Source organism: Zonotrichia albicollis, chromosome 5 (assembly GCF_047830755.1).
Source record: "Zonotrichia albicollis isolate bZonAlb1 chromosome 5, bZonAlb1.hap1, whole genome shotgun sequence".
Taxonomy (NCBI): domain Eukaryota; kingdom Metazoa; phylum Chordata; class Aves; order Passeriformes; family Passerellidae; genus Zonotrichia; species Zonotrichia albicollis.
The window spans coordinates 73243835-73270094 of NC_133823.1; the positions used below are offsets into that span (position 1 = coordinate 73243835).

Here is a 26260-nt window from a genome sequence, read left to right on the forward strand (position 1 = left end):
TTCCTTTGTATATTCTTTTGTCATCTTCCCATGGGGAGGGTTGGCAAGAATTCCTAGAGACAACTTTATTTGAAAATGAACTTTAAATGTTATTTCTTCAAGCTTGAGGTAGAGTGAACTTTATGACTTGAAAGTTATTTATTGTTTACAAGGTCTTTATATGTAGTTTTTATAAAAAGCCAAAGCACAGTAGCAGCTTTTTCTGCACATCTGTATTTTCAGATGACCAGCAGTACAGTAATGATAATTTTGACATGTAGATATGTATATGCTGAAAAACTACATTCAGCCTGTTTTATCCAGTGTCCAAGATATATTTAGAGGCAGAGCCTCCAGGAGAGGGTTTTTCCTTCTTGTTCCCATTCCCCACTTGGCACTGGGCATTGGTTGAGGCACTTCCAGTGCACTTTGTTTTCTGTCCCCCACCATAGCAGTGCTTTAGCAGTGAGATTTGCTGGTCTGGTTTTCTCTCCAGATGCATGTTTCTTATTCCTGTCTGTTGTAGGAAATGGAAAGTTCAGCCTCATGGAAATATGGTTGTGGGTTCTGTGTTGTAGCTGCAATGAAATGTGCTGGGATTCCTTGACCATGAGTGTCAGGGATTTGTTTCTGCAGGAATAATTAGTCTCTCGTATTTACTTGACATGCTTTTGTGCGAGAGCAGTTCTGTGTCTGGGATGAGTTGTGTGATAACAGCACATCTCAATCTCTGTGTGCACAGTTATTGCTTCCCTGGGCAGCTGCCGTGGCCGATTCTTTGCAGGCTCATGGACTGCAGGTCCTTGTGAGCCATTGAAGCAGAAATCACAGCAGAGACATTCATGGAGAGCCTGGCTCACCCTGGAATTCTGGGCCTGTTCTTCCCAGCCCATGCAGTCCATATGGAAAGCACTTCTGTACACGTTTACAAGTGTTTATTTGGAGGAGTGGATTTGTTGCAGCTTTTTGTTCCTGTCAGCTTCTGAGAGCGGTGAAGTGCCTCGGAACAGCCAAGTGGAATTTTATCTGTGGCCATTTGCATCACAGCTGGGGGAAAGGAAATCCTTAATAATTAAGGATTGTATTCCATTAAACAGCAAATGGCCTGCTTGCTCTGTGGCATTACATGATCATTTATTAAATTCCTCATGAAGGTGGTTTGTTAAAAACATTTACTTTACCATAATTTATTGATCATATTCCATCAAAGTGACCACAACACTCTTCCAAATAGGATCTAGAAACATCTTCTGTTTCAATTATTTTCTCGATAGTATATCTGCTTTACAGTAGAAAATTCCTGTTTAGTCACAGATTTGAAAGTACTTCCTTTAAAAAAATGAATGCTTGTATTTGAAGTCAATACTGGTTTTGGGTTTAGATTCATATTATTCTTTTCTTTTTTGAGCTGAAAGTTTTTATTTTAGCATTATTAGTAAAATGAAAAATTCTGTGGATCTTGAGGGGAAGCAGCGAACAGGAATATCAATGTTTCCATCAGCCTTTGAAAAGAGAGGGGGCAAATGTTTCTTGGTGGTTCACTGATGGAATGAGGATAAATTTGCATGCAATTTCTGTCAGGGAAAGGGGAATTCACAGGGTATTTAATGCAGTCGTCAGACTTGAGGGCTGGTTCTTCAGCCTTGCTGTATTTCCATCATGCTGCAAAGCAGGTGTAATATCTTCTGAAGGGGAACTGGGGGAGAAGGGCAGAATGCTTAGCTGCCTCCAGTTGCCAGAAGGACCTGTTGTAGAAGCTCTTGTTCACTAAAGCAGTGAGAAACAAAAAAAAAAAGCCATGACTGTGTATCCAAGTACTGCGTTTTCAGTATTCCCTTGGCCGAAGTGGGATTAATTACAGATATTTTTGTTAGCATGTCAATATAGCAGTGGTCACTGAATTCAAATTGTATAAAAGAATTGGATTATTACTCAGTTATTAAATTGATATCTGACATAAACATCAATAAAGCCATTTGAAATTATTTTTTTCTTTCTTTACACAGTTCTTCTAATGAACTTTCAGATGAATTTTACTAGGTTACCTTGAATCCACAAGGATTTTGATTTTACTTGATGGTCTTTACTCTGATAAAGTAATGCTTTTAAAACTAAAAACCAAAAAGGCCAAGACTGAAAAGTTTGGGGAAATTTAGACATAGTTTTTGCTGCTACTGACTTAAAGATTTGGCCTAGGTTTTCTGAAGGTAATTGTTACTAAATAAAGGTGCTTTAAATACAGTGGTAATTGCTTTGCAAACATTGTCTGAGGCTGCCTGGGACATACCTGGCCCCTGTGTGAGAGGTTTCTTTTCTGTGGTTCCTCTCCAGTCATGCCACAGGATTGCAATTTTCTGCTTTCCTTTTTGTTTAAAATATTTCAAGTAGACTGACTTTGTTTTCATAAGCTGATGCTTTTAAATACCTTGGAACTTGGTGCTCATGGAAGGGGAGCATTTAAAAAATAACCCTACATGCATCTCTGAGTGGTCATTATGTAAATTGTTTATATGTGTTGGTCTTTAATGTATTTTAAGAGAGGAGAGCCAAGAAGGGAGGCTGTGTCCTACCCAGTGGTTACAGCTCCTCAATAGCTAATTTTGTTGATGTGTAGGCCCTACATTTTATTTCTATAAATCTGTTCCCAGCACTGTAAATATTAAAAGGGATTAAGTCTAATTTTTAAAAATTGGGCAATTGCATTGCCTCCATTCAAGTACACTGTGTGGTTTCCTGATCCTGTTAATTTTAATTGATGTAACATCTCTGTGTTACAGCTTGTCCTTTTATTAGTTAACACTCCATGAAATTCTTGTGTCTTTATTCCTCTTCTTACATGTTCTGATAAATGCAAAAATAGTTAAGAAAAGTTGGTGCTTAAAGCATCAACACTGGCAGCTGAGACATCAGTTTGCTCATAGCCAAAATTTGTGTCAGTCTTGCTTTTAATCCATGCAGTTATCCTCACAAGGCTTAATGGGATGACATTTGTAAGGCTTTTTGTTGCTTTGTAAAACATCTTGTTAAACTTACAAAAGCAGGCCTTCAGCTGCTGGGAGGAGCTGGCTCACCCTGAAACACAAGATTTCCAGTAAATGACAGGGTTGTGTATTAAATGAAGACATGAAGGTGCAGGTGTACATTTTAGTTAACAACTCCGTACAATTGTGCTGTTTTCATACATGAATAATTAAAGGTGTGCAGCTCCAGCTGTTCCTCTGAACTTCGTGGATCCAGGATATAATTCCACAGAAGTGCCCTGGGCACGTGTGCACACAGAAATGCACACACACCTGTGTTATGGTGCCCTGAAAAGCAACTAAACCTGTGGGATAAAGAGATAAGCATCAGTTATCTCAGCTGCTCTACATGGGGACTCCCAACACGGAATTAGATGTTTTGGAATAACTCTTGGGTTTCTTGTTCTTTTCTTATTTAGTTAATTTTAGCTGGGAAATTTCATTTTTAAAGACTATCAAGTCTTTAAACAAGAGTGTCTCCATGACAGAAGAGCTGGTAATTTGAGGCCATGTGCTTTGACATCAGTACCCGGAGTCTCTCAGTCTCCCTGCAAAATGTGATCTTTTATCTGCTTTGACAAGTCATTTTTCATTTTTTCTGTCGCAAGACTCTTTTGCTAACATTAACACTTTGGCCAAGTGACTTCTCCATGTGCCTGCAGTAGGCTGGCATTTAATCAGAATTAATCAGAATTAATCAGAATTAATCAGTTTATTATTTATTGTGAGGACCTTGATGGGGTGGGTTTTGCTCACCAATGAATATTTGTGGAATAAATGGCATTTTGTTTGTAGTACTCAACACCTGCTGTTGCAATGCCTTGGGGAAAAGGCAGTATTTCCAAATATTAAATTTGTTAGGTATTTTTTGTCATAGTTGAGATGGTTGTAATACAAAGCAATACACTCCATTTTCAGAAGGCTTCAAACTGGTTTTATTCTAGCATGCGTGCTTTTTATACATTCCTACAAAACTCCTAAGTTTACACTTCCCTCATCGGTCACAAAAGACAAAGTGCTTATTGGAATAGGCAGTTGCAGGTTTCTCTTATTTATCCTTCTTTCTTTCTTGGTTTCTGTGTCAGTGACCTTGGTAGAAAATTATTTCAGGGGTAAACATGGATCCTCTTACCAAACTTCTCTCTGACTCACAGAAGTCACTGCAAAACCTCTTCTACAATTTTTTCTCATCATTTCTTAATATATCAGTTTTTGAGATGCACATGAAAAGGATTTTTTTTCCTCAAGTTTTTGGCCCTAAATGATTGAATTTGCACTGTAATAAAAAAATACCCTTTGAAGGAATTTGGGAGTTACATAGTTTTGGTTCACTGTTGCTGAATAGAGCCCACCTGCTAATGGTGTACATAGCACTGCTGATTAGCATAAAGTCATTTAATGAATGTAAGTATTGCATTTTACTGCTGGTGTGTTTGAGAGCATTGGGGGAGGATTATTTTCTTAAATATGCAAAGCATTACTCTTTATTTAGTGTTGTTCAGAAAGCAGCTGCCCTAGAGCATTGCTCCTGTACTAATCTTAGCAGATTAGCCTCTAAATATTTCAGACTCTTAGGTAACAGCTCTTATTAGTGTTTGCCAAGTTCCCTTTGCTGTACCTGATGAGCTTTATTGTAGAGGGCCGCAGATTTCCATGGTCTCAGCAGAGCAGTGTGGGATCTCAGCACCTCAGGACTGAGGTGTCACCGAGAGCACCCTTGGGGGGCTCGGGAGTCCTGGAATGTTCCAGAAGTGTCTGGTGGCTGGACTTTGATCCTACACAGGAGACGACACCTGTATGAGGATAGGAGGGTTTCACCGGGGTGAATGGTGAAGGGATTGGTTAATTAGAGGGTGAGACACAGGGTTTAGGATTTCTGAACAGGGGGGTTTAGAGAAGTAAGATGGAGGAATTGGGGCGTGTCCTGTCCTTCTTCTTCTTCTTCTTCTTCTCCTCCATCTTCTGTGGTGATGGTGGCACTTTGGGATTGGTCATTACTGAAAGTGCACCGGACAATAAAAATAAAAAGGATTGGGGAAAAATGATAAATATTGTACACGTAACTTTGGGTATAAAGATAGGTGACCGCCCGGAGGGCAGGACAGTGTGCTCATGGCTGGCTGCTGAGCAGAGCTCTGTCGGGCCGAAAGAAAATCTTTTAGATAAACAATTAATAAACATAAAAACCGAAAGAAGAACTGAAGCCTCTTCTCGTCCTTCGATACGCGGGCTGCCCCAAGGCCACTCCGGGCCTTTCCAGGCCCTTCAAACAGCCGAAAACCGGACAGAGCAGCGCTGTGGGAGAGGAAGTGTGGGTGTGAGGAGCAGGAAGGACAGCACAGGCCCCATTTTCATGCTGTAGCTGGGACTCTTCTGCACCACTGATGGAAGGGGTTTGGTGGCTCAGCAGAGATCATTTCCAGCATTTAGAGCAGCCATTCCAAAGAGGATGTGGGACACGGTGGAGCACTGAGGCTGCAGGGAAGCTGTTTGCTCTGAAGGGAGCAGTGCCTGCAGTGGCACTCCTGAGCACTGGCTCACAAACCTTTGCATGCTCAGTTCTGCTTCCTTGTGCAGGTTTATTGTGTTTGCCTTGGGATCCAGATTAAAAGCTGTAGGACGGATGCTGGCTTTGGTCTCAGTTCTTGGTACTGCTGTAAAGGCTCCTGCACTGGTGTCCACAAGAGTTTCAGGTGAAGTTCAACTGGTAACTTTATTTTCCATCCCTCATAACCTGGCTTTATGCAGTAGAACAGGAAAGGTGGCAAAGGGTGACTCTGCAGGAAGATGGGAGTTCTGTCAGTACTAAGCCACAGCAGATCTGCCACTTCTCAATAATTCTGCTGAGCACAAGGCTTGCTTTGTCACAGACAGCACAGCAGAAAATGCTTATAAACACATGTTTGAAATAGAAAAGTGTGTGGTTCAAATATGAGTAAAAAACTTACCTGGTTATGACTTTTCAGTGACTGAGGGTTTTTTAAAATTTTTTTATTTTTCCTTTTCAATTTCAAATGCAACAATTTATCCCATATCCACTGGCAGGCAGGTACCAATTCATAGAACACCCAAAGCTGACTTAAGCCATTCCATGAAGTTCCTTCCATTAAATAATTAAATTCATTTTTGAAAGGGTGGGGGGGGGGGTTGGTGTGTTTGTTTCTTTGTTTCAGTAAGTGGTGTACGTGAGGTGTGCATAAATACTGTATTATACTTTTGGAAGTAAACATGAAGGGAAAGCATCCTTTTCCTTTTTTCATCATTGCAGGAAAGCAGAAACTTGAAGAGGTAATTTAGATATTTCAGCAGATATCACACAAGCTTTTGTGACTTTCAAACCCATTTTAAACCTCTACTACTGATGAATGTGCCCTGTAACCTCCTAGTGGTGCACTAATTTGAGACATCAAACTTCACAGAGTTACAGGGTCGGTGTGTCTGGGAGTCCACAGATCTTAATCTCTACTACCAAAGGGAAAATCAATGTCTTTACCATTGGCTGTGTTAATCCTTTTCCATGCTCTGTTCATCAACACAGTGGATGGTGTTGCACAGAGAGAGTTTTCCCCCAGGAGCATCTCTGGTTGTTTGGCACCTGGGTGCACATCTGTGCAGCTGCTGTCCTGACCATGCAGCTGAACTTTGGTGTGAAATTCAGTCTTCTCCAATCGTCTGTCTGTGTATCATGAGCTAATTCAGATCCAAATTTAGCCAAATGATCACGAGCAGTTTCACACAAATGTTTTAGGCAGTAAGTTTAGCTATGGTTAAATATCTTTGTCATCAAGAATTTCTTTCTGACTATTGACTGTTTGACTTGACTCCTTGCCTGGAAAAATTTGATTTTCAGTGGAAGTATGTGGAATACTATTATTTTGATTCTTTTTCTCTTTAAAGGCAGAAATTCAAAAAGGAAATCATCAGGTTATTTGGCCATTATATCAAGCTGTTTTCTGTGGGATAGGCACAAAATAGTGCAGTTCAGCAGAAAAAGTCACATAAAGGAGATCCTTTTACTTTTTGGTCAGATTGGAGCTGGCCCACACTAATGGCTAAATGGAAGCTAATCAAGCTAATAGGAGTTCTCCCTGAAATGATTGTTAGGGTATTTTCAGTGTGATGATTAGCAAGTATTTCAGGTGCAAATCAGTGCTGAAGCCAAAGTGGGGCTATTCCTGATGGCTTGTGGGCTTCCAGTATTTCTTCAGTATTACAGCCCAGGGCTGTAAGCTCCCTGGGTTCCTTGCTTAGGAGCCACGAGTTTGTCTGAGTTTGTTAAGCATCTGGTAAGAACCCAGTAGAGGAGAGGGACCACAGCAGGCAGGAGGTAAAGGAGCTACCCCCATTTCCTTGCTGCCCTCTCACGTGTTTGTTAATAACAGCACTGATGAAATATCTGCAGTTAATAATGATTTGATCTAACTGAGGTCCTTTGAGAAAAGATAAATGGAACTGTTCCCACTGATGAGTGCTTTGTGACTCTGAAGAAATAGGAATGGCAGTGTGAGCTTCTGATGGGAGTTACTGTATTGGATGAATAATCTCTATAATTGCTGCCTTTTGGTTGCTCATGCCCGAATCCTGCCTGATAGGGATGTGTGAGGAGCTGTATCTGTCCGCAGTGACTGAACAAATACTTGTTGTAGTGCATCCCCCCTTGAAATGAGTATCTTCTCCAGTTGTCATCCCAGCATCCCTTGTTTTTCCAGGGCGGGCTGAGTGCAGAATATCTGGGCTGTGCTGGATTGGCCTCAGTGCTGTGGTGCACCCTTTGCTCTGCCCTTGCTCATTTGGCATTTCCACTTCACAGCCATAACCACGTGCCTGGATTGACCAAAGGCAGCTCTCATCTTCCCCAGCTGCCTCAGCCTGTTTTCCTTTCCAGAAACATGTAGGGGTATATGAGCCTGATTCAGAGAAGGATTTGTTCCATCTCACTTCTGTGATTCAGGCCTTTGGGAGGAAAAGAAAGAATGTGATCCTTGAAGAAGATATCCTTGAAGACGTGTCAGACTTGAGTTTGGCTAGCAGGGAGTTAGGCTCCGCTGGCTGAGCAAAACAACATCCATCATCTAAAATCACAGCCTCTTTTTCTAGTCCTGAGGGACAGATCTGTGGTTCTGCAGGCATTTGGAACCAAGTCCTGTTCTGGAGAAGGAAATGGCAAAACAAAAGCACCTCCTGCTTCAGGCAGCACCAAAGCTTGGGAAGCTTTCCAGGGTGCCATCCTGGCCTTCTTGGTAACAGGGGTATGACAGAGGAAAATGTTTGCTCTGAACTGAAAAAGCTGTGCTTGGAGTTCTTACTAGTCTATTTAATGAACAGGGTTTTTCTATCGAAAAGTATCATTTGCTATGTACAAAGCTTGAAGAGTTGTGAACTTCTTTGTAGATGTACATGCATAGTAGACCAAGTGAGCTCCAAATGTTACAGGTTTAGGGCTGTGTAGCACCTGTGACATACCCAAGGGGCTGTACTAAATCCCATTTCTGGAGCAGTGTCTTTGATGCTGCTGTACAAAGCAATGTGCCAACAGCCAGATGTTTTAGGGGTCTCCGTCCTCACCTAGAAATGTGAAGGTGCTCCTCTAAGCTCATCCCACATGTGGTTTGCTTTAAAGATGAGACATTTGGGGGTATTGAAAGCTCAGCTCAATGCAGGCAGACAGAAAGCTGATTTGGGGATGTTTGGGGTTTTTTGGGAGGGTGGAGGGTGGTGTTGGCTGGCCCCTTCATAAAAACATGGAGTAATCTGAAATACAGAACCAGCCAAAACCACAAACTCTGATTTAGACCTACTTGGCTCTTGTGAATCATCATGAGCTCTGCACACTGAGTCAGCCAAGAGCTGGTTTTCTCTTCAGTATTGTGTAAACACAAGATGTTTCTCTGGGCTAAATATTATTAAGTTAAAAAGTCATGTTTATTTGTCCTGTATAAAAAATGATTAATACAGAAAGTTACCATCTGGGGAGATCTGAAAATTCTTTTCTTTTACACTTTGTTGCTCAGCTCAGCTTTGAACACAGATCACTTTTAGGGTACCCTGATTTTTTCATTTGATTCTATAAGTGATAATTATTTGGATCAAACTACTTGACAAGGCTTCCTGTATTACCTTTGGAAATTGCGATTTCATTTAAAGTAATTAAGGAAAACCACAGGACTTAATTTGTAGTTGTACCATGATGTGGTGTGAATTCTTAAAATCCTGAGGGAAGATGGTGCAGCTGACAAGCACATTTTCAGGGAAAGCTTTAGATGTGGACACAGAGAGCGGTGTGGAAATGAGGGCTTAGTTAGGGTGTTCTGCGCTGGCCAGGAGATTTCTCTCTTTGCAACTCTTCACAGTATGTGTGAGAAATTGTTTACAAGCCCTAGTAGGTTGTTACTCTGCTGAAATTTGTGACTAATTGTGGGGGGATTTGCCTCATCTTGCTTTATTTACAACTTGTAAGATGTAATACTGCTGAGAAAAAAGGTGGTATGACGTTAGAAAAGTAAGAGTTATGGAAAAGGCAGTTCTGAGGGTAGGGAATTTAAAACAAAGCCCCAAAACCCACAACTGAGAGCAGACAGAGGTGCAATACCAGCTCTGCAGTAGAATTATAAAAACATGGAAAAGGTGACTGGTGTTTATCTTTTCTTCCCTATTTCCATAGTGCGGCTCCATGACAGCATATCAGAAGAAGGATTCCATTACTTAGTCTTTGACTTGTAAGTATTTGTTTTGCATTTGTTTAGCATGTTGGGAGTGGGCTAAACCTGGAGATGCAAGTGCAAGCTCATGAGATAAATGCCTGGTTCTGGTGCCATGAGCTGCACAAATAGATGGAAACAGCTGGAAGGACAGGAACATATTTCGTAATTTGCATGTGCAAGAACTCATTTGTAAGTGTGGCTGTAAGGATCCCATTTATTCCATAAAAACTAGTAAAACTCTGCTGGTGAAGTGGATTTTAATATAAAGTGTAGGTATGTAAGTAAAAGTTGTGTGCTACCTGCCAAAGCAAATCAAAGATAGACTCAGAAATAAATATTTGCTGCAAGTCAGATGTCTAAAGGAAAGATAAAAAAAAGTGTGTGGAACACTAATTTCCCTACAGAAAGTCTCAACTGCTGGATTAAAAAGGTAAGCCTGAGTTTAGAGAGGGAAAGATTCTCTTAGTATTTCATTTGTGATTGATATCTTACTGCTTTATAATGTTTCATTTTGACACCACTCAGAATGTAAAGTGCCCAGCATATAGAAAGGAAATTTCCTACTGATATTCTCTTTTGCTTCAGGAATTTAAGTCCCATGCATTGTTCATGTAGCAACTGGGCCTGCATGGAGCTTGTTTTTTCCAGATAAGGCTTTTTAGTGGAAGCAGGAACGGTGACAGCATGAACTGTGTGTTCATAACTTGAAAGGAAAAACTGATTTCCTCAATCTTCCCTGGGATGGGCAAACTTTGCCACTCATTGGAAAAGTTACTGCTTATGGTTTTGGATATGGACAAACCTGAATGATAGGGATTGTATTGCAAGACTGACTTACTTAAGTAAAATTATCTCTTTGAACTGTAAATTTTTCCAGGGCAGTTTATGGTTTAACAGACAGCACACTCACCCACCTACCCAAAGAGCTTTCTTAGGTCCCCCTGTGGTTTGGCTGGTTAGAATGAGAATACATTATTTCCCCTGAAATGGAGTGTAGCCCATTTCTGAGCATACAAACAGAAGTATTTGCATTCAGCACGGCTAAGTTAGAACCTGAATCTTCCTGCACACAAGCAATTGTGTGCTTTCATGTTCAAGTTACATTCTGGTTTACTTCCTGACTTAACTTTTTTTTTTAAGAAATCTGTAAAGACTTCTTCAGCACTAGATTTCAGACTAGAAAGACACAAATATTAAAATAGTCTGTCTGCAGTGAAGGCATTCAGGATTCAGGACTCAAATCCTAACTGGGTTCAACAGAAGCTTGTGTGTGATTTGTGTCTGTCCCAGGTAAGTGCTGTGACTGTTGGCTTGGAAATGGCTCCAGGGCACAACACACATATTTGTTCTCTGACATGCACTGGGGTTTATTTTGCCTTTTTTTTTCCCCTTAAGGGCTACAAAGGAAATCTTTCTATGTGAAATTGGAAAAAGCTTCTTAATTCAGAACATTTCTAAGAAGTGCATGTAAAATTCTTAGTTCTAGGGACAATATCCCTTTTAAAAAACAGTGGCTTTTTCTGTTGTTGTGCTGCTGTACTGTGAGGAAGTGTGCCATACTATAATTGCAGTTAGTCCACGTCTGCCTTAAATTTTATGTATAGTGCCAGACTTATCTCAGGGGATTATGATTGTGATGTGAACTAGAAAATTTGAACAGCTTCAGAATTGTAGATAACAGTATCTAGATCTCGATAGTAAGGGAGCAAATAGAAGCCTGTGTTCTGCAGTAAAATGTTAATGTGTAACCCAAAGATACTGCCTTGGCAGAAAACTAGATTCCACAGGAAGTGTTCTGCCTTGGCTAGAACTTCCTCTGTTCCCTGTCAATCCCATTCAGGACACACAGAGGAACAGCCTCAAACATATATATATGTGTATATATATATATATGTATATATAGATAAAGCTTTTATGTTTTGGCCATGTGGTTTGAGGGGTTTGTAAAAATTATTTTGCAAAGAAGAAAATGTGTAAATGGCAGAGGCAGTGACTTTGCTGACTGATAATTGTTTCTGGAGCAGCAACAGGTTGCATTCTTGAGAAACTTTTGCCAAATTCCTGGGAATGCCTGTTCACAGTTGATTTTTCACATTCAGATTAAGAACTCGTTGCTTTAATGCTCACTAGTATTATTTGTTAGTGAAACTTCACCTTTTACAAACATGTGGTTGCTGCCATGATAAAAAGGTACTGTATGCACTTCTTGAACACACAGGCCAAGAGCCTGCTTTTCTTTATTTAGTTTTCACTCAGCAGGAGCCTGACTGTGGTGTAACACTGTCACTCCACCCACACATGCCATCATGTCATTTTCTTAATGATTTCTTTCAGACTGTGTGGGATTTGGTACGGCTGTTTCCTCAGAAATTTCTTTCAGACTTCATCCCACGTAAGAAAGTGAAGGAGGAGACTGCCCTTTCTGTGGATAGGAAAAAACAATCATTGTTACTTTCTGTTTTGAATTTCTAATAATCTCTTAGGATTAAATGCCACAGAGATGTCTGCAGCCTGTTGCTTCACTTGCATACCTCAGGCTGTGCTTTTATCTGGAGAAAGAAACAGTGCTGAATGTACTCCATTACAGACATGCTTTTGGGTGAACAGTTCTGCTGTCAAATGGGAAGGTGGGAGTCTCTGGAAATCCATGTGGCAAATGGCTATTGAGCAATGAACTTCATGAATTTAATAAGGGACTTCATGAAGTTTTTGCTCCCCTTCCCTATTGGTTAAGGCAGCTGCAGTCAGGATTTGCGTCTGTTGGACCATTTCAGTTGCTAAGCACGAATGAGACTGTCTTCAGTCTTAATGATGTTAGATGAGTTCAAATCCAATCAATCCTGTCAGTATTAATTGCTGTATCTGAATGGAAACAGCTGTAGCACTTGAAAACTCTCTTGTGCAAGTCAATGAGATTCTCTATTTTCAGTGCCTCCCATTTTAATGCACTTGATGAGATGCAACAATTGGTATGTTAAGAATCCTGGCCTTGCTTTTAGATTCTAACTGCAGGAACTGTGTAGAATAAACTGAAAATACAAAAAAATAGCCTAATTTGGAAAACAGTGTTTGCCTCAGGTGAGTGCCTGGGCCTCTCTTTCAGAAGTAGAAAGGCCGCAGATGAATTTAATAATTCTATGGCCACTGTAAGATGCTTCCTCCCATTCCCATTATCAAGGAATTGAAGAAGTAAACGTAAGCCAGGAGGAAACCACACCAGTCTGATGATATCAGAGGCTGGTTTAGCTGTCTGTGCTAATGTGTGTGTTTCTTCTAATTAGTCTCTCATATTTGCAAACATAAACCGGCAGTTTTTCTCAAAGTGGTGTGGAGTGCCTTGCTGTTGCTTCATGCTGCTTGTACCTCTTCTGTGTAAACAAACCTATGTGCTTTATTTGTTGCCACTTTAGCATGCTCTTCTCAAAAATCACAAAAGAACCAGAGCAATTTGTACAAACCAGTAGCTTTTAGGTCTTTTCATCATTTAACAATGGTTGTGAATACCAAGCAAATGTTTAGTGTCAGCACGTAAGATTTCATATCCCCTTCCTCCCTCCATGCTGGAGAACAGCAAACATCAATTTGGTACTCTCTTCTTGTCTTGTTTTCTTTCTTTAGCTTGGATCAAAAAGAAGTGTTTTAGGAAAGAGTAAGATCAAAGGATGCTTTGTTTTTTCATTCATCACAAAGTGAGAATTATTCCTCTTTACCAGAACTGTGGCAGACAAATATATATGCAAAAAGGAGTTATGAAAGGCTGTCAAAATATGCATCAATCAAACATTTTGTGCTACAGCAACCAGAGCCAGTCTCTGGAAGGTAGAAAGCAAAAAGAGAATACAAATTAGGCAACAAACTACCTCTTCTAGATTTTACTCCAGACTTTTGTACAAAATAGCATTCTGTTACCTGAAAATCTCTACATTAAGAGTCAGTAAGACAGAAACTCAGAAAAAGGATGGTGTAACCCAAATATAAATGAAATAATGAAAATGAAGTTCTTGAACTGGCCTTTCTCCAAGAAAGGAGCTGGGCTGCTGGTTGAGCAGGGCATTTCTGTCATCGTTTAATGTGGCTGAAAACTGGGCTCTTCTACAAAGTGTTAGTGCAGCAGTTTGCAAGTGAATGTTACAGTTCTGAACATTCCAAGTATTCTCACCTTGAATTTTTAATCCTAATTAACTTAACTGTATTCGATACTAATTGTGTTCACTGTAGTATAGATTTTTAGGCATCTCCATCTTTAAGTGTCTTGCTGCACACTCAAGCTTTTATGTTTGGGAATTTATTGGAAATGTAATGTGCTAATATTCACATTCATAGCCAGCAATAAAATACAAACATAGATCTTTCATCTAGGAATTATTTATGTAAGCACCTGTATATGTGAAGAATTGCATTTAGCTGTGCCAGTCTGTCAGCCTAAAGCATGGGAATGTTACAGGAAGGGTCTTCCTGTGCTATGAGTCCCCTCTTGTGACACAGGCAGACAAGTGTTATGAAATTACTGAAAAGCTTATGAATCTTCATCTTACAATGATTGCTAGAAAACTTCTCCTGATTTTAACCTTATATTTGCTGATAGGTATTGTATGCTCATGTATTATTGTACCAATATTATCCATTACAATTTCCCTCTAGGGAGATCCAAGCTAATGCTCATCTTAAGTATTTATTTTCATCCCTCTTAACCTTTGTTTTGCCCAGCTAAACTGGGTTGGCTTCTCTGAGGGGATCTGATGAGTGAGTGACTGGGTGGCCCGCTAGCTGTTCATGCTGCATATCCAGTTCTCTTTTCTGACTTTGAGTGACTAGAACTGGTACAATATGAGGAGGGATTTTACCTTGCTGTCACCCTATTCCAGATGCAATCCAAGATTGTGGCATCATCCTGCTCAGGGCTCATTCTGGACTGTGATCTCTGCGATATAAAAACACAGTTTTATTGCTTTTTAACCACTTTCTACCATTAAACCATTGATTGTACCAGGAGCTCCTGAGTATGCAGCGATGCACAGCCACTTCTGTTGCTGGCCCCAGGATCATACAGTTCTTCCCTTGTACATAACTTATTTTAAGTGGTGCTTTAACTAGCTATTCTTATTTTCTCCACAAAGATAAATGAAAAATTTCTAGGAAAAATCTGCTGTTAAACTGATTAAGGTACCCTGATTCTACTGATACTTTCCTTCCAACTCAGTAATGCTCTTTTTAGGCACAGCACAAAAAGCCAGCCCCTCTGGCACCTGGGTACACCTCTCTTGTGATTTGATCTACACTGAAAGACCCTTTTCCTTTTTTAGCATTGTTGTGTTTTAGCATTTCTTACCTTTGCCTAATATTGCAGTTTTCAAGTTATCCTGAGCTGTGTTGAGCTTCAGCCACAATTTTCCTGGGTGGTCAGTTCCCTTTTTCCTTGTAGTTTTACTCCTTCCTTTTGACATCCCTAAATGATGTCTGGCATCTTGCCTGAAATGCTGCTGCCCTTGGCTTTTATTTACTATTTATGATTGCACTTCCACCACATACATTTTATTCATGTAATGATTTGGATGGACAAACACTCCCCTTGAGTTCCTGCACCTTGCTGCAAAACCTCTTGCATTTCTGTACAAATACTTCACTTAGTCCTGTCTGACTTCTTCCTGTCAAGTTAATTTGAGGTGCACATTTTCACTTGTGAAATCTCCTTTTCCCCATCTTGCTTTTTGTAACAGAGTCACTGGAGGTGAATTGTTTGAAGATATAGTTGCAAGAGAGTATTACAGTGAAGCAGATGCCAGGTAAGTAATTTGTTTTTCTAATGATTGCCTTTGATAGTTCTAGAATAGTTACTTAAATATATCCTGGTGTTTGGCATCAGTTTCCCAGCACAGTCTGTGAGACTCTAGGATTTCTCCAGGAGTTCTCTTAGACTTGGAAGGGCAGAGTTTGGCAGTTTGAGCTCACGACCATGTGGTGGAGAACTCATGAGAAATCTTGGTGTCTCTTGGTGTCTGCTGATCTAAAAAAGCTGAAGTTGGATCTCAATTACTTTTACCGATTGTTTCCTCTGCAAACTGGACATAACAGTTCAAGTATCTCGTCTGTGGGTTCTTAGATTTGCTGATCAAAGTCTGAAAAATAAGTTGATCTTAAAAGAATTTTGCATTAAATATGATTTTTTGTTCTCGGTCCAGAAGTGCTAATTTCCTTTTCCAATTAGAAAATTTTTGTTGTATTTCATCAATAAACAAATATACTGTGTGTCTCATAGTCTGAGCTCAAATATGAAATCTCTGGCAATTTTCTGCAAGTGCTTGTTGAAAAACTTGAATAATAAGTTGACAATTATTGTAATTTGCATGCATAAAGTATCAGGGCCACTCATCTCATGTTTGTCCTCATATAATAATAAATCTTAAATATTGTCATAAAATTAAGAATCCTAAACATTATAGTCAATTACTTTAAAGAAAATATGTTCACACTCTTCACATTAATTGATCTGCAAGTAAATTTAAAGAATCCTTATGTTTCTGTGTGTTTACAAACACACCCCCCCAATAATACATATTTAGTACATGCAATTTAAATTATGCCTTTACATTTGGAGATCACTGGGAGATGATTGGAAAGAATAAAGTATTCCTAACAACAGTAGTAGGATAATAATGAACAGACAAGAAGTTACTCTGAATATTAGGAAGCTTCCATTTCCAGATCTTACTGCATCTGTAGGAATGATAGAAAGATTAATACTTTAGGCATTTAAATAAAGAACAACACGCAGCAAAACACTCTGTAAAAGAGAAAACAGCAGTAGGGTTTAGGTGGGGTAGGAGAAGAGGAGCTATGTTGAAAAATTTTTCAAATCATTTTTTCCCTGCTGTGATTGAAGCAAATTTCCGCTATTGATGCCAAAGGCCAGTATATGTTGTCCTTGTGTGTTTTTAAGGTAGTTGGGAATTAAAAGGACAAATTGCAATGATGATTCCTTCTGTTCTAGAATTATGATATTTTGGAAGGGGCTGTGCATATATGTGTATATATATATATATAGAATATATATATATACACATTTTATTTTTTCAGTACAAATTTGAGGAAATAAGTGCAATATCTGGTTATGATGCATCTGTGTACTTTGTGTATCTATCTATCTAGATCTATCTAGTGTGTGTATGTGTGTATCCCTCTAGCAGTAGTTGCTGTTCTCTGTGGATGCCTCTCCCAGGACTGTCACACTGGTCTGCTCCTGCAAGCCCTTGCTCACGCCAGTAGTCTGTACTCAGACAAACCCAGCAGTGAGTTGTGAACTACTTGCCTAAGAAAGGGTTTTCAGGCTTGGGCTCCAGTTACTGATTATGACCATTCCTTCGGAATTCCATGGTCAAAAGGTTTTGGATGAGCAGCATCTTGACTACTGTGTATAACTTATCATCACTACTCGTGCCACAACGATGTCTTTTAAAAAAATGCTAAGCTGCTGTGGTGCCAAAAAAAGTCTGAAAAAGTTCCAGTGCTCTAAAATGTTAATATTTTAGTCGTGCTTTTTGGCATCATGGATTGGCCAAAACTTGCACACCTGGGTATGGGAAAATTGGTGCTAGTTCAGTTACTGAAAGCACCAAATTAAAATATTTGTCTTAATTTTTAATGTGGATTTTCACTCCCCAGGTGACTCCTAACTAAACTAGAGCTGGACACTATTTTAAATGAAAATGCATGCCGCCTTTTTGAATGACTTGGCTTTGTTCTACTAATAGTTTTAAAGAAACCATTCAATTCAAAATGAAGAATGTTTTGCTTTTCCTTAGCTTTTGACTTCCATTGTTTCATTTGTTTTCTGTATATCATCTCATTTCTGACCATTTTCTTGTTTCAGCCCATGTTGTAATGTTAACTTCACCACCAAAAATTAAGAAAACCAAAACATCCCACTAATTGTTTTACTGCCTCCACTTTATTTTTCCTGTGGCAGTTTTTGGAAACTGGAAAAAGCTTCAATACTGCTGAATGAAAATACAGTCTGATGAGTCTGTCTCATAGGTGTCATATGTTCCATGTTAAATGTCTCTTTTGGTTTGGTTTTGGTTTTTCATTTTTTGGATGTGTTGGAGCTGGAAATATCTCAGCAATGTTGTTGTTCCAGTTCAAACAGCAATCAAGACTTGTCAAGAGGTGTAAAATTGTTTTTGTTCTTTAACTTTTTCTTTTAAGTTTTATTTTTATTTTGTATTTAATGTGATTATGTGCCTTTAAAATGTTCTCCCTTCCATTCTGCCCTTGTATCTTTGCAGTCATTGTATACAGCAGATTCTAGAAAGTGTTAATCATTGTCATCTAAATGGCATAGTTCACAGAGACCTGAAGGTCAGTATCTGGTGCCCATCAATTGCATATAAGAATTTCGGGGTTTCTTTCGGCTGGGTAGGGGCAGAGGGTGGGCTGTGTGCGATGTTCCCAATGTGCCTATCCTATTCACCCTCCGAACAACAATAATGCATGATGCCTCTTTCAGTGTGTGCAAGTGTAGAGGCCTAACAGACATCATGGCAGAGGGGGGACGGCTGCCTACCGAGCGTCTCTTGGGCCTGGCCCCGCTGTGCCCGGTGCCGGTGTGTGGGCCGGGAGCTGGCCCGCGCCGATGGGAGCGCCGGGCCGGGCCCTGTGACCCGCCCTGAGGCGAGTGCCGCTGACTGCCGCCTAAATGAAGCGCCTGGCAGCTAATTATTGACCTGGAGTAGCTGGCTTGGAGGGGCTTGGCGACCACCTCCATGATCGCTGCCATTTCTAACCTAATTTTGTGGAAACTTCTACAATTCTTCAATGCCTCTGTGAAGGCTTTGAGGAAGCCAGGAGGAAAAAGCACAGAGCATGCCAAATATTTAATACGATCTTGAATTAGTGGCAAAATTTGTTCCTTTTAAAAATTACCGTTTAAAAAGGCATTGGTGTTAATGTCCGAGCGAAGGCAAGGCAGCCGCCCCGCCGCCTGTGTGTGAGGGCAGCCCCGCGCCGCGGAGCCTGAGGCCGCGGTGCTCCGAGCGGGGCAGGGCAGGGCAGGCCGGGCCGGAGCGCAGCCACCCCGGCCGCGCCCTCGGCCGCCGCCCCGCCGCCTGCCGCTGGAACTAACGGGCGCCCATGGTGTTTGCATGCAGTCATTGCATTCAGCAGATCCTGGAGGCCGTGCTGCACTGCCATCAGATGGGCGTGGTCCATCGCGACCTCAAGGTGAGTGCTGCTGTCCCGCCGCCCTCCCGGAGCAGCATCCCTGCCCCACAGGGCCGCCAGCAGCCGACATGTAAATACTTCTGTCTTTTGCTTTTCCCCTCGGTTCATTTGTTTTTAACTTGGCTTCGCCTATATGCAAGAACAAGTTCGTGCTCACCAGAGGGGATCTGCTCGAGGCTGGCCAGTACCTGGCTGTCCAGCCCCTGGCAGTACAGGCAGAACAATACTGCGTGTATTTGTTGAACACATGGTCTTCCTCTGTCATCCAGAGCTTTTGGGACAGGGCGTGAGGGCAACTTCCCGTGTCTCATCAGCAGAATCTGTAGTGCTTTTGGGAAGCACAGTAGCCCTTGCATGCTGTGCATTTTATAGTGACAGAAGGCCAGCTGCTCTGGGATCGCTGGTACAGAGACCTCTCTCTCCTGCAGATGATGACTGGGCAACAAAACATCTTTAAAAACCGGGAATTTCTACAGTGTTCTCACCACACTCACCTGAGGAGTCCAGTTCCTTCTAGATGAGCTTTAACATTGGGATAGAAACCTTCCTGAAGAAAACTCTGTGCTGAGAGAGCATTCCCTCTTTTTTAACAGTGTACATATCCAAATGGCCTGAGGCATCTACTGGAGGAATGCTCTCTGCCTTTAAAATATGTTGGCAAGGAAAGAAGCAAGTCTAGATAATTTTCTTTCATTGTGAGGCTCCAAGAGAGAAGGCTGTCCCAGAACTCATAGTAAGTTTGCCTTTTGGCCACTTGAGCTTCATGATCCTCAAGGAAAAGAAGATGGTTTATTTTGAAATCAAATGGAAGTCTGCACTATTGATTCTTCATGAGGCAGAGAAAAAATGGTGTGTACACTAAGGCAGCAAAACACACTAATCCCTTGTGGCACGGATTCTTGGGCTTCAGTTTTTTTCTGAATGAATTCTGAGGAGCAGAAATTTCCTCCTAGGATAAGAGTTTCTAGTGGTTATAATGAATAATAATGTTGGAATCAGAATGCTGTCACCTTTCTTGGCAACTTTTACTCCCAAACAAACTGTTCTTGTGTGACTTTATTAGGTCCATGTTGTTGTCATAAGGGAACACAAAGGGGTTTGCCCCAAAAGCTCAGAGAGCAGGGTGAGTTTTGAAGATGTAGACCCCAAATTTTTCACTCATTATGCACTCCTGGATTTTCCTTTGTCACATTTGTACAATAGGAGACTGACAAATCTCTGTCCAATCTGTAAATCTTGCATGACAGCTGGGTAGTGTGGAATGAGTTTAAAGGGAACGATGTCAAATTAGTCCAGCTGCTCCAGTAGTTCTTGTCCACACTGTACATGCAGTTCTGTGCTTCTAGCATCAAAAGGAATTTTAAAAGCCAGGATTGTAGCTATGCAAGCTGATGGAATAAGGGATGCTTTCTATTCCTTTTCATACATTCACACGAAACAACTTTTTCTTTGGGAACGCATTAAATCCAGCTGTTGCCTGCTCCAGACCATGCGTGGATTTCTTATTCTAGCAAATCCAGGCTGAATTGAAAAAACAGTGTGAGAAAAAGTGTTCCTGCCAAGCTGTAGTGCCCGGTTTCATTTGGGAAAGTGAAAACTTGAGGAAGCAGAAAACCATCCTTCTTCAGTTACAGCTTTGTGGCAAAAGCCAAAAACCCAAATAATTAAATGAAAGACTGTGGTGAAATCCGAGCAGAACACCATGTGCTGAAAAGAAGATGCCAGGAGCAGAACAGCAAGATGTGGAAGATGCTTATGGGCTGGCATGGATCCTTGAATTGCAAAACTTGATGGATTTTTTTCCAATAACTCAGTCCACAACATGATGGCATGCTTGGGGGTGGGGAGATTTTGGATGATCCCTTTTTTTTAACTTTCCGTCCAGGCTGATTCAGTAGCAAACAGAGAATCAGGCGCTTTTGCAGCCTCTTGTGACCTGCAGAAGTTCTTGTTGCTGCTCTGTTTGTAATCACTGGTGTAAGCCAGAATGGTGGTGGATCTTAGACCCAGAAAAAAATTAACTTAGCTTAACCAGCTAGCAAAAGCGCACTTCCAGGTAGGAATTGCTGTTCTTGTCAGGCCATAGCCTTCCTGCTTTTGTGAAACTTGTGTGAGTTTGTGGTTACAACCCTCTTACCTTCTACCAAAGAGCGGCTGCTTTGGGTATATTCAAGGACAAATACGCAGAGCCTTAAATACTTGGTATCTTAAGGATTAAAGACCTCTGGGAAAGCATGGCATAAATCATGCTAATTTATTTGTAAGTAATCTTAGCAGTTAACAGTGCCATTGTGCATGCTTGGCTGCCGCCCGTGGCCGGGAGCACAAGGGACACCGTGAATCGTGAATCGTGAATCGAGGAGCGAGTCCTGCACGGTGCTGTTAATGTTTCCCAAGTAATTGCACTCATTCCCAGTTAATGCATGGTAATCACCCACGTGCCTCTGGCCAGCCTCAGACAGCATGTTGGTTAAGCACTCAGTCCCACTTGGCATGGCCCAGAAGGCTGTTGTCTTTGGCATGGGAGTAAGTCAGGAATTCTGGTGGAACATACTCATCTGTTAAAGTGGTACTTCTGCAGAGAAGAGACATGCAATGGAATAAAAAAACAATCCCAAGAGGAAAACAAAAACCGAAAAAGCCAACTGAAAACCAAACCAGCATCAGAAAACACAAAACCAGTGTTTTGAACAAAATCACTTTTTGGGAAAGTGGTATGTGCTCCGTGGGGTAGTGCTTGTATTTCATCCAAAAGGATGAGGCTTTTCACTGCTTTTGGCTTGCCTGAAGGTCACAAGCAAATAGGATCATCCGCTGCTTTAAGAGGTTTATACAAGAACAGCATTCCAGGAATCAATTACTGTGAATGAGAGGAGACCTTGCAGAACTATGTGACTGTGTGTTGAAATTAGTGTTGTTAAATGGCAAAGAGTGTGACATTATATTGATTAAACTAGAGAAGAGTCCTCAGCTATGCACTCACTGTTTCATGTAATGTAGTTGGGGTGGTTACTGATAATTTAAGTGAATGTAGAGATTGTGTTTTGTTCTGAGGGCTCTTCATCTCAGTTTCTAAAACTGTGAAAACAGAAGATTCATCAAGTAACTATTGATGAAAGTTTTTTAATATTGTCGAGTCTATGACACAGCAACAAAGTGATGAGTGAGAGGACAGTGTTGGTAATTGTTGAAAAGATGTTCCTTTGGTGAGAGGGGAAAAAGCCACCTTTAGACCAAAGAGTTTGTCAGGGCCCCTTGTAGTGTTAATTAATAGAAGTATCACCGTGGCTGAGGTCTTACTTAGCTCGAGCATATTTTGCTGGATACCTGACATGTATTAAAGATAGGCTTTGCTGAAAGAGGCTTATGATCTTAATTGTTTCCAGCCTCAGTACATGCGTGGGATTAACTGCCATCACATAAATAGTCCCTTGGAAGTGATATGATTGCTCCTGGGTTCAGCCTGGAATACACATCAAAGAGTTTGCAGGATTGGAGCCCCAGCACCAGCCTGGCCATAGTGAAGTCCCTTGTCACAGACCACTGCAGAAATTCCTTCTGAGGAGTCACAGCAATACCTGTGAAAGTGAGGTTTTGTTATTCTGTAAATGTAGAACAAAACCTTTGTTAAAAACCATGGGCATTGGAAAGCCACATGTGGCAAGAAAATGCTTTGAGGGTCACAGTTCTCTGAAATAATCTGTTGATTATTTCAGTACTTTTTTAGTTGTATTTTTAAAGCAAACATTCATACAATAAAGTTGTCTTTGGGCAATTTACATTTGATGTATTTGCTAACTGGAGTTAAAAGGATTCATTATGAGCAGTAGAATGAACACAATTGTTATGTTCAAATCCTTTACCTTTCATTGTGTGAGTGTACCATAGCATTTCATTTCAGATGTGACCAACACATACCCTACAGAACAAAAACAAGGTGGGAACTTTCACTGACTAACATGCTTATTTGTAAAGGTTCTCTTCAGGCACAAACGTGGGTGTGCTGGTTTTGCTGAAAGATTTGCAATGTAAATACACCTGCCCTCTGAATACAATCACAGGGCTGTTATTGTTGGGATGTCATGCAAAACATTTCTGTTTGACAGCTGTAGATGCCTGATCCTGCAAACTCCATGGGCTAGACTAGTCATCAATGAGTCCCTGTCCTTTGGGAGTCTGCTGGGCCATTTTTCCAGGAACAAGCTCTTGGGAATCTCTGAGCTGCCTTGTCACACAGCAGGTGTCACAGCTCCTTATGCCCCTTCTGACTCTCTTCTTCACCCTGGCCTTAGTCTTGCTAAGAGCTCGTGAAGGCGGCTTACAGGCCTGGTGATTCTTTCCACATAGGAATGGGAAGTGCAAATTTTGCAATTTCATGGAAAAAAACTCATGGGTTTCTTCTCTTTTTCACTCCTCTAAGTATTTGTTCTTTTCCAGAGTACTGCCTAAAATATATTTACTTATCTTTTTGTTTCAATTGTTTTCTCTCTCTGAATAAAGCCTGAGAACTTACTTCTAGCTAGCAAATCCAAGGGAGCAGCAGTCAAACTGGCAGACTTTGGATTGGCTATAGAAGTCCAGGGAGAACAACAGGCTTGGTTTGGTAAGTAAATACCATTTTTCCCTCACCTTTTATTCAGCATAGTGGTTAAGCCTCCCCAACTGCCCCACTCTCACCCCAGAGTGGAACATGTAACTGTGTGACTCTTTGACCCTGGAAAACCTGGATTTCCTGATTCCTGGCTTGTGCTACCTTCCATCAGCCTGTAAATCTGACTGAGGTGCACACAACCCCTTTTCTCCCATTTTCTCCTGAGTAACTAGAGGCAGAAAATAGGGGTGTAGAACCTGCAAAGGAGACTGGTGGTTTCCCCTCAGATCACTGAGGAATAAGGCAGGAGGGTAATACTGCTGAGTGTACCAGCCCAGGCATCAGAACATTTTGTCTGAACAGGTCTCTGTCAGCTGGAAACACCTGACAAATTGATTCTGAAGCACTTTGGGATGTGACTTCAATGAAAGGGAAAATAGGAGGGACTGAGCACCTGAGGCTGTAGCCAGACACTAATTACAGATTACTTGGTACAGTTAATAGATGCCTCAAGGAGAATGGTGGAAAATGTCTAATACTGGTGGTTTTAAACAATAGTACATGTACAATTGTCATACATGTGTCTCACGTACCACCCTCTTTGAACAGATGTGAAGCGTGGGGAAAAATTTATTATAAATCCCAGGTGGAAAAATATACAGAATAAAATATTTATAGCAGCTGCCTATTCTCCCTCAGAGGAGCTAGAAAGTGCAGTTTGCAATGGAACAAAGTGGCTGGAGGCTTGGAACAGAGGCAGAAAAGTGTTCCTGGGCAGTGAGTTGGGAGGTTGAGTGTTCACAGCTATAAGTACATGGAGATGCACAGGCAGTGCCATTGGACATATGTTGGCAGCTTTATAAGCCAGCCTGTTGTTTTAAATCCTGCCTTTTTATAAATGGATTTCAGTAATCCACAAAAGACAGAGGAGATTGCTCTTGCACATCAACAAACAGAGCAGTACAAAAGGAGTGGAATGGAAACAAGGCACAACACAAGTGGTTTGTTACAATGACAAAAGCATCAGGTAAACAGGAGGCATCTCAAGAAAAAATCAACGGATTGAAGTTGACTTCAGGACTATTTTCTGTACATAGAGTACCTGCAGGTGATGCAGAGGAGGTTGCAATGCCCTGGAAAATCTTGCACTTTGGTTTTTTTTCTGTCATTTGGTTCTTGTGAAATGCTTGGTTTAGGCTCATAGCATCATGAGGACTTAGGAGAAGGGAACAGAATGTCTTCAAAATATACATGTAAGGAAGAGTTAACAAGGTAATGAAAAGCAAGTAGCCTGAAGGGGGTCTTTCTTTTAAAAACTGTGTCAGTCAATAAGGTAAGTGGGTTCTGTACATTTTTTGGAACTTGCTCTGCAGAACGTTTCCAGAGTGGTCTGAGTGCCTGACTTCAGCTTTAGGAGTGCATTAGCAGGGCAGAACATGAACTCCAGTGGACTGGGCATTTGGAACTTTTTCTCACTTTCTTTCATAAGATTTTTCTGCTTTCTACTGGATTCTGCAGCACTTAGTGACTCATGGTGTGCTCTCATTCTAATTATAGCTCTGCATCAGTATGCTCTTCTTTATTTTTAATCTTTTTTTTCTCTTTATTCTGGTGTAGTCCTCTGGTGTGGTGGTCTCTTTTCTGTTTGAACCATGGCTGTGCCTCAGCAGGAAACTGGCTTGTTCTCTGTGTTTGAATGCAGGGAATACTTTCCTGGTTTGCACGTTTGCAAAGCAAACCTGTTCCTTGCCTATTTGTAGAAAGCCTGACAGGGTTTAGTTGAAACTGCCACCCTCTTTAGCAGGTGCTTAATGTACTGGGGAGGTGTTGGGCTGGTTGAGCTCAACAGAGATTTTGTCTTGGATTTTGTCTTGGTCCTCTGGACGCTTGGAGAAATCATAGGAGTTACGGAGTACGAGGTGTTGCAATCTCCTCCAGGCACTGCACAGTCACAGTTTCCAGCTTTGCAAATTGCTTTAGCTAATGCAGTTACTACAGGCAGCAAAACTTTTCTGAAAAGTACACACTTGTTTGAGGGTCCCTCTGAGCAGTTACAAAATAACCTGATATATGACATTTACCTGCTTCCTTGTGTTTTTGTTTGTTTTCTAAACTGAAATCAGGGCTGTGTACCCTTCTGTGTGTGCTACTCTAAACCACTCAGAATACGCAGGAGAGATTATTTTACTAGAGGATGTAGTGACAGGACAAGTAAGAATCCCTTGAAACTGAAGGAGAGTAGGTTTGGATCAGACAATAGGCACAAATTGTTCCCTGTGAGGGGTGAGCCTGTTGCTGCCCCATCCCTGGAAGTGCCCAAGGCCAGGGACAAGGTTTGGAGCAACCTGGGCTAGTGGGAGGTGTCCCTGCCCATCACAGGGGGTTGGAACAAGGTGATTTTTAAGGTCCTTTCAATCCAAACCATTCTGTGGTTCTGTGTACTAAAACTGTACCAATTATTTCAGTTTAGATCTATTTGGTTTCTTCATTGAGAGATAAGGTTAGCTAAGTACTGTACTTATTTTTGCTGTAGAGTTTATTTTCAAATCTTGCATAGTAATGTTCATTGAGCTGTGGTAAGTTTTAAACTCAAGATGACTTTGCTTCCCCTTTCAAATGAGCACTGCACCCAAGAAGAGATATGAAACAGCACTCTATTTAAAGCTACTTAGAACATCTATTTTTCAGCTTCTCTAAGGAGCTTAAGATGTGTTTCCTGCGTGATAGTACTCCTTAACAATTCATAGCTTCCA

The 26260-nt window shown here is 41.1% G+C and overlaps 1 protein-coding gene across 19 annotated transcripts in view; it reads left to right on the forward strand.

Annotated features, from left to right (window-relative positions):
- The window catches only part of CAMK2D (calcium/calmodulin dependent protein kinase II delta), a 120694-nt gene that overhangs the window by 58664 nt on the left and 35770 nt on the right, over positions 1 to 26260 (forward strand). For 11 of the 19 annotated variants that reach the window (XM_074542081.1, XM_074542080.1, XM_026797884.2 and 8 more), the window contains 4 exons: positions 9661 to 9715; positions 15418 to 15483; positions 17983 to 18055; positions 23417 to 23519. In XM_074542081.1, coding sequence (XP_074398182.1) covers positions 9661 to 9715; positions 15418 to 15483; positions 17983 to 18055; positions 23417 to 23519 — 297 coding nt within the window. Of the gene's footprint in view, positions 1 to 9660; positions 9716 to 15417; positions 15484 to 17982; positions 18056 to 18843; positions 18917 to 23416; positions 23520 to 26260 lie in introns of all 19 variants that reach the window. The other 8 variants (XM_074542082.1, XM_074542091.1, XM_074542095.1 and 5 more) reach the window with 1 other exon arrangement.